General features: G+C 47.6%; 1 protein-coding gene across 1 annotated transcript; it reads left to right on the forward strand.

The window, feature by feature from the left end:
- Positions 1-4811: 4811 nt before the first annotated feature.
- Positions 4812-8783, forward strand: H6S33_011160 (uncharacterized protein; the record flags this gene model as incomplete). The annotated part of the gene is made up of 3 exons (XM_044842670.1): positions 4812-5874; positions 7143-7891; positions 7947-8783. 3 exons carry the CDS (start codon positions 4812-4814, stop codon positions 8781-8783), a joined length of 2649 nt encoding a protein of 882 aa, XP_044695928.1.
- Between the last annotated feature and the right edge of the window lie 258 nt (positions 8784-9041).

Consider the following 9041-nt stretch of genomic DNA (forward strand, 5'->3'; position numbering starts at 1 on the left):
TCTATCCCCGAAAGTATAACCGCGATACCGCAAGCCCTTGGTACCTCCCCGATACCAAAGCACATTCATTTAATATCCATCTCCGAAAGCGTAACAGATTATAAAACACAACAAACAGTAGAAGTATCATGGCCAGCAACCACGTGGGCGGTGCACGTGTCGGGTATTGATTTGTATGTATCAGAGACGAAATCAACACCGACAAACTCGAGGCTGCGCTGCACCGACGGGATGTAATGCCATATAATCAGTGCAGATAGTGAATGGGTGGTAGGAGAATAGTAATCGTCACCGCTGACTGCGCCGTATCCCTGGGCGCATATTATTATTGCTGGAAATCAGGACATGTTTTTTTTTTTTTTCTAATCTAGCTGATTCTCTAGTTAAAATCCAACTTTCAATGTTATAAGCGTTTGCGGTAGAAGGTACGATATGTCTCCTCGCAAAGTGATTTTTTACAAATTAAGGATTGATTCTTTTTTTTTTTTTTTTTTTTTTGATTGGCCAATTCCATCCCGCATATGCACATCCTTTGAGAAGGGAAGTTTTTGATAAAGTACAATTCTAATTTTAGGCTGGAATGCGAAGTTCTAACTCCTATGGAAATTCCTGTTCGTATATGTATACAACTAACGGTATTGAACTCTTCAAATAGGTGGTAGAGTAAATCGAACTGCATTACACACTAACATAAGTAGTTCAACTTGTTAGTACTGAATTATACTCAAATACATAGCTTAGATAGCCTCCACATATGTGAGTTGCTAGAGATATGGTGAGTGTTTAGTGTGAGTAAAGCATATAAGTCTGATTCTCTGCAATACCCGGGGCTCCATATGCTTAGGTAGGTACTTGGTACGAGCTTGTATGTTAAATGCCAAGTCTCTGTGATTCCTTCGGAGGCCAAGGCACTACGACATTATCACGAGCCAAACCATTACTTCTCGTCAGTACTTATCGTCGGTGAGTGAAGGCACTGCGTGGATTTCGAGTTGGGGCAACCCCACCAATGCATAAACTAGAAGGTATGCTTTTGCGTGTTTCTGAGGGCGTTGGCACGCAGCGCAGGGTCCTGCACACACTAGATGCATATGTGGTGTGTGTGATATCCTAAGATAGATGGACGTTACATTAAGGTGTGAAACCGGTCCATGCACATTTCCAATGTTTTTCTAACCCGCGAGCCGTTTCCTGGGCGTGAATCAAGTACTGGAATTCAGGATATTCATCTAATAACCGGGTCCGTTTTGACGATGTTGAGTCTTCCTTACTTCCTTCCCTGGCTTGGACGTTTCATGTACAGCCACCATCCAGGAGAAAAGCAACGAGCAGGGATACCCTGGAATACTGCAGTTCCAGGAGAGGACACGAGTGATCGGCTATGAGTTCTGGCGATCACGAAAACCATCAATGCAGATGCAAAGCTTAATTCGTTCGTTTCTTAACTCCGGAACGCGCACTTTGTATGATGATCGTTCGAGAGACATGCTCAGGTCGTTGCAAAAGACGGCACGGATCAAGCGCACCCGTGGATTTGAAAAATGTCTAGCAGATGCGGGGGTTTATCTCTCTCATCAGCTATCGTTTGAGTTCAACCAATGGTCGCAGGTACTAATAATCGTGGACCGTACTAGTAAATTATCTGTAGATAAATACATAACTACCGGAATCCACATTGGTCGGGTGGGGGATATTGTTGACAAAAGTGCACGTAGGCGGGCATCGCGGCCAAAGGCACAACGACAACAGAAAAGAAACGCATCGAATATCTTCTGCAAGAGCTGTTTCCTGTTCGAATCTCGTTGGTCGGTTTGACCTGGGGTGTTGAACCTTTTTTTGCTCGTTTTTTCGTGAACGAATGAAAATCCCAGTTACCGGGTATCACCGTGGCTTTCAGCTGGAAGGTGTTCAAAAGGCTTTGCGACCATGCCGCCTTGAGAAGTTGTTGGCGTTACAGTTACGAATCTGATTAGAAAGCAGGATCCTCCATCCCCCGCCGTCAAGTAATAGGCTAAGGCAAGCTTCTCGTGATGCTGAAAAATTGGATAGGAAGGTGATGTGCCTCTGGGATTAACCATATCTGGATGTTTTCATAGGAGAAGATCATGGTGTACATGATGTTTTCTTTGTTAACACGACGCGAGGGGCTCGCATGCCGAGTTGTTAATTTCTCTCGAAGCGAGGCGAGGTTTCTTCTTGCGGGTGCGAGCTTCGATGGATCGATGTTATACGGGTTACAACATGACTAGGTGGAGGTAAGGAGGTGTACCAGTACTTGCGTACATATCATGTTGATCGGGGTCAGTGAGTTGGCGGTGATGATGAATACATGTAATATGTATGATTTCGAGGAGACTGAAGAGAAATATTGCGAGTAGGAGAGACCAGATAGTCTGTATTTATTTCCACGTAACTGAGGAAATAACAGCAATATTGAAAAACGTCCTTCGATCTGGAAGAGTGCGATTGTAGAGCACCTAAAGCACGATAAAACTACATGTAGGGGTTCATACATAGTTTCACACGATTGACTGACTGACCGCGACAGGCTGAAGTCTGAAGTCTGGTAGCTCCTCGACCGTTATACCTATGAACGTTAGAATATGTATGTTCGATGTGCAGCATGTATCGCATTCCACCTACTGTTTCGCGGCAAGAGTTTCCGCGGACGCACAAGAGACATCGTAGATTTCTTTTTTCCCCCCGCAGCCGTTATGCCGCGTGGTGGGAAATTGGACGGGACCCTGGGGGTGGTCGCACAGCAACTAACGGTGCTGGTGCGAAGATAAGGAAAGAAATTTTGTGAATATGGCAGGGATGATATTGCGAGGGACGATGCAAGAACGAGCCAGCCAGCCATGCAACGGGCGAAGGCAAATGGGAGGGGGGGTATGTGGAGGAAGGAGAAAGGCAGAGAAGAGGAGATGTAAGGTATGTATGTATGTATGTATGTATGTATGTATGTATGTGTGTGTATGAAGGTAGGTACTCAAATCCCGTCGACTCCTTTTTGCCTCCTTAAACTTCATCCTCGTTTCCCTGGCCTCATTACTTCAATCACCTATCTACCCACTCTTCTTCTCCTGCCGCTGTTCCTGTTCTTGTTTGCTGTTGCATCTGCTTCCGCTGTTGCTGCCACTTTTCTGTCGGCCATCTTGAATCGGTTCTATCCACTCTCACCAAGAAGTTACTTGCCCCACCGTACCACGATTGAGACTGATCCACCAAGAAAGAAAGAAAGAAAGCGAGAGATATTGAGAGATATCTTAGAAAGGGGGGAAAGAGCGAGAGAGATATAGAGCAATATCAACTCCTGTAGCTGGGAGTTCCTTGGTTGAACAGCATAATCATAATCAACCATCGATTCGTTAATTCCAGCCTTTTTCAGTCAGTGGCCGATCCTTTCAGGTGGGGTGGAAGGAAAGAGAATTGAGAAGCGAAAGTTGCTGCAGACAGGGAGACGGTGCACGAGATAGAGAGCCAAAAGGACATATCGGTTAACTTAGTCAGGGGACACGAGTATTTTCTGGTCGCCGAAGAGAACTGAACGCCGAATACTAACCACCACCACCATCATCGCCCGCCCGCCCGCTCGCTCGCCAGCTACCACACATCACCGTGGGGGGAGAAACACCCAGCTTATACCAGTAACAGTACTCAATTATACTTTACGTTTGCAATCTTCTCGTCATCGCAGCCATCACACCTTCTTCACACGGCGCATAGCCAAGGGATCGATCCGGACTGCATAGGATCAAGTATATCTGCTATATACCTAAAAAGACTGATCTTAGCGAGAACCGAAGGAGGTAAAGAAAGCGAGGGAAAAGATAGACCAGTCGAAAGTATTGTTATTATTATTTTTTGCTGTTTATTTGGCATTTGTTGCACCAGTACAAACAGCCACTAGTACTGCTACTACCTACCACATCATACATACCTGAGCTCTCTGTCTGTCTGTCTGCTACTGTCAATTACACTTTCCGCGGTGAGTGGTGATCATAACAGTCCATAGCTACCGTTTATACATTCCGAGACTGGAGGAACCCAGTACCAAGGTACGGAATATTCTCTCAGCGGGAAACAAAGCGTCAGATCAGCTCGGCGACCTGTATTCCACTCGATCCACTCCACTCCACTTTGCTGCCTGTGACTGTGCGGAGGAAATAGGCAGAAATAGAAAACCCCCGAAGCGATAGACTAATCAATTGCAACGCAACAAACCCTTGCGAAAGGAGGTCCCAGGCTTTCGAATAAAGTTACGATACGAAAAACATCAGGCCATATCGACGTACACACCACCTCCTTCATTTTATATTATTTTTATCCACCCCTCGCCTGCACCCCCCTCCCTTCTTATCTCATCAGACAGCGGACGGTATCAACGGCATCTACGGCACCGGGGAAATAAAGTTTTTTTCCCCCTCCCCTTCCCCTTCCCACACCAAGCTGCAGGCTTCCTCGGCGATCACAGTTGACATCCACGCGATCTCACTCGGTCGATAGCATAGCATACACAACCTAGCATTAGCAAGCCGTCCCGTTCCAACCACTCAGATCAGATTCCATTCATCAGGCAAAGTAACGCACGCACAAACACGGCGAGCAAAGAGCGTAGCGTACATAGCTTACCCTTCAACCTTATTCACTTACCCCCTTACCCCCCCCCCCCCCCCCCCCAAAACCCTATACCGTTCCATCCCATCCACCCATCCATCCCATCCTCCAATCTACTTTACATCAAACGCCACATAAATTCCCCGAACACCCACATAGCCAAGCCTTTTTGACATATTCCCGAAGTCGCCGAGATGTCATACCCCACCTCAAATATCCCTGGCGCTTACCAGTTCGCCTCCAATGGTGGAGCAGCCGGGGGAGATGGAACTGTAGCTGGTATCCCCGTTACGGCCACAGCTGCCACAGCTAACCCTTCGTTCACAAATGTGGTAGGATACTCTTCTGATCATGATGGTACAAGTGGAACATCAAGCGGAGGCGGGAAAGGAGGAGCCAGCAGCGGAACAGATTATTCTACCGACGGGTATTCATCGTCTGCCAGTAATGGCAATGCGTATGGTGAATACCCTAGTGTCGCCTACCAGCAGCAGCAGCAGCAGCCACAGAATCTCCTTCCTCAGAATATTCCTCAGCATGTTCAGCATCAGCCACAACAGATAATCAATAACCAAAATCTCCCCCCACATCCTATCCATCAAATGCATCATGATGTTCAGCCATCATCTATTGGCGCATACCCCCCGCACCCCCCGCACCCCCAATACCACGCAGCCCCTCTCCAACCCCAGGTCATGCCTAACGCGCCATATGACCACCCAGATCAATTATACTCTGCTGCTGCAATTCCTCCGCAACAACAGCACCAACAGCACATGATGCAGCATCAGCAGCATCAGCAGCAGCAGCAATCTCCCCCCTCATCTATGGTGCCCCCAGTCTCGCAGCCTCTTCACCCGGCACCTGTTCAGGTCCAAGCTACCCCAGTGGTGCCAGCCCTTCCTCAAGGGGCCCCAACGAATAGACAACAGCAGGCCCAACAGCAACAATACCAACGTATTGCACGATTCGTTGGTCCTCCTCCCGTGGCTCTTGCGTGCACGGAGTGTAGGGCCCGCCATTTGAAGTGTGATGCGGGCGTTCCGTCCTGTAACCGCTGTCAAACTGACGGAAGGGAATGCTCTTATATCAAGTCACGTCGTGGATGGAAAGGAACCAGGAGAAAGAAGGCGGCGGCTGCTGCTGCGGCAGCAGCTTCAAAGGAAGAATCTAAACCTGTTGGCGATGAGCCCGGGTCTTCATCAGCGGTGGAGGTAAAGAAGGCCGAGGAGAAACAGGGGAATGACAATAACGAAGGTAAGGTCCCCATTTTCAGTATTTATTCATTTCCATACGTCGGCGAACCTTTGATTGTTTCACTGCGAGTCCAATGTCTCGGTTTCGAGAGATTCAAATTTCTTTGTTTTGGGCGTACACACACAAACACGTTTTATTATTTGTTTTTTTTAATCCCTTTAATTTTCAAGCCGTTTTTTTTGCGGTTGCGGTTATTCCTTTTTTTCCCTTTCGCATTTGATTCTTCCCCCGAAGTACCGAGGCGTTGGGGCGCATGCCCTCGTGGCGTTTCCTTGAGTGCTTGATTCGGTTAGGCGATCAAGAACCAGGGCTAAGTCGGGGACTTGACTCGGGGACTGCGGGGATCTTGGTGTGGGTGCAAGTGGGGACTTGGCACAACGACGAATGTGGCTGGTCGCCATTCTTCCCTGACGCTGGGGATGCTTCGGCGACCTCAAGACGGTCCAAGCTTCTTACACAAACCGAGACTGTCCATGTCTGGGACGCCGCTTGTCCTCGTCCCTGCCATTTACCGTTGGTCACAACCACACTACTCTACCACTTGCACCACCACCCTCTACCGTCGGGTATATGTATGCTACAAGTAGATATGTAGGTACATACACCTACTTGGGCCTTCTACCACGGCGATTTCCAGGTATATGTGTACATGTACCTCCCCGCCTGCACGATCGCCACAGTCTTTCTCCTGCGGTCATCGTCATCTGGATTTTTTTGGTGATACGAGCCAAAACCTGAGACCTCCTCTCTTTAGGAGAGATATATTTTTTTCCCTCTTCGATACCTTGACTGCCTCCAGTTGCCAAACTTCGGTAATCTTTGAGGCTGGTGGCACTTGACCGTGCTAAGATCTCACTCTCGGGATCTACACGCTCCCTCCCTCCCTCCTGCACTGAATTTTGTCTCAAAGATTTCCTGCACGGTTACGGGGAAGATCGTCATTTGCTTGTATACGGCCCGCTGGTGTCGTCGCCGAAGAACAGGCCCCGGTCACTCGTTTCAATCCTACGGGCGAAACGCTATTTTTATTTCTTCACCTTTCTCACTCCACCATATCTTTCCTTTCCCCATAAATATATAGTACTTCCCTTCTTTGTGTTAGCTTTTTCCTCCTTATCACTACAAGCTCATTTTATATCCACCTTCCTCTTACACTAGTTTAAAGACATATTTATTTCTTATAACATTCTCCCACAAGCTGTCGCAAATGGCAAAGACAATGATGGGTTGGTCACTACATAATTCTAACACTTGGTCAAAACCATTAGCATCTCCACCTACTCGAGTAACACCACCAAAAACCAGTGGAAAATGCACTTCATTCAGCAAGAATCCTCTTCCTTTGGCGAACGCACCTGCGAACGATCCTGTCCCAACTGCGGCCGGCACGGTTACTACAAATCCTCTTGATACTCTCCGGACATATCACAAGAACAGCACCACCTTCCCCTCTCCACAGGAACTTCCAGCTCCTGCCCCAGCGACTGCCAATTTGTTGCAAATTTACTATGCCTACTTCCATTCCGCACACCCGTTTGTTTTACCGCCAAGTCAACTTATCACAACACCCGCATCACAACTTATGGTTTTGCTGCCAGTAATCCGTTTTGTTGCCTCGTTCTTTGCTCAAAACGCACCTACGGAGACGTTCAGGCAAGATGCCGAGGCTGCCCTTTTTACCAACAACCCTCCACGGAATGCATTCACAGTGCAAGCGCTTCTGCTCTTTGCCATTGCCCTGCATAGCGATAATGACCAAGAACGGTGTGCCGAAGTCAAGGATAAAGCCATCGAATTGGCTCTAGATCTAGGAATGAACATGAAGGAATTCTCGGAGAGTTCATATAACGGATCACCGGCAGGAAAGGTTTTGGCTGAGAGCTGGAGACGGACCTGGTGGGAACTTTACTTTCTCGATGGTCTCCTAGCTGGATTCCATCAAAAGGACTCCTTCAAGCTCTGGAGCTTGCCATGTACCGTTCCGCTACCTTGTGAGGAGAAGGACTATATCAAAGGAGTATGCTTTGTACCTCCCCACTGCTTGTTGAACATGGTGCTAACTATTTTAATAGAGTATTCCAGAGCCAAAATCATTACAAGAGTTCGATGATCGTTACTTCGCACTCGAACAAGTAGTCTTTAGCTCCTTTGCTTACCGTGTTGATGCGGTCCGCATTCTTGGTCAAGTGTTGGCTGTTGGTCAAGGAAGCGAACAGGATGACCCTAAGGCTGATGCAGCTGACGCCAGTCTTGTCAACTGGGGACTTCATCTGCCGAGTTGCAAGAAGGAGCTGGTTGGAAACGACCGAAGAGTGGACGAGATGCTTTTCCAGGCCCATATGGTTGTCTACGCAGCAACCATCTATCTTCATCGTCCAAAATCGCACCTTGCCATCTCAGTAGTTCCCAGCGATACGTCGTGTACATCGCCGGAGTCATGGACAACATCCACTAAACCAATTGCAATGCACACTGCAAAGGCAATTACCGCCGCAAACACAATTGCCAAACTCGTTACCCTCCCTGCCGCATTGATCAAGCATACGCCATTTTTTACATGTGTCATCACCCTCGCTGCTATTGTGCATCTCTCTGCATGCTCCTGGCTGTTGACGGGTGACGAGGGCTTCCTCGCAAAGGAACGTATCAGGCTTGGTGTTGGCGCGCTGAAGACACTGGGCGAGGTGTGGAGCGTGGCAGATTGTGTACTCATGCAAGTCAAGGGGGTTGCAAGAGAGGTCTTTGCTATGCATATTCCAGAAGGAACGCAGAGAACTGGCATCATCACAGCGGAAGAAGTGTTCAGATACATTGATGAGGAGAGAACACTAGAGATTGTGGGCGGTGATGCGGATTATCACGGAATGCCAGAGTTGGACTGGAACGGGGAGTGGAATGTTCTTCCTTGAGCATCTGGTTATACTTTGAAGCGTTTTCCTATTTATCTTTTCCCTATTTTTCCTATTTTTCTTCTTTTTTTCTTTCGGTCAGGGACTTTGCTCTAAATTTTCCTTTCAAAATATTATATCTATTATATTATACCATCATTTCTTTGATTTACTGCGTTGGCTTTCATCTCTACAGGGAGCGTTCATTTGAGACGATCATTCTCTCTCTTTTTTTTTTTCTTTTCCTCTCTGCATCTCATTGGCTTTTGAGAAGGTGTT

Source organism: Morchella sextelata, assembly GCF_020137385.1.
Source record: "Morchella sextelata strain SCLS chromosome Unknown scls_6, whole genome shotgun sequence".
NCBI classification, from domain to species: domain Eukaryota; kingdom Fungi; phylum Ascomycota; class Pezizomycetes; order Pezizales; family Morchellaceae; genus Morchella; species Morchella sextelata.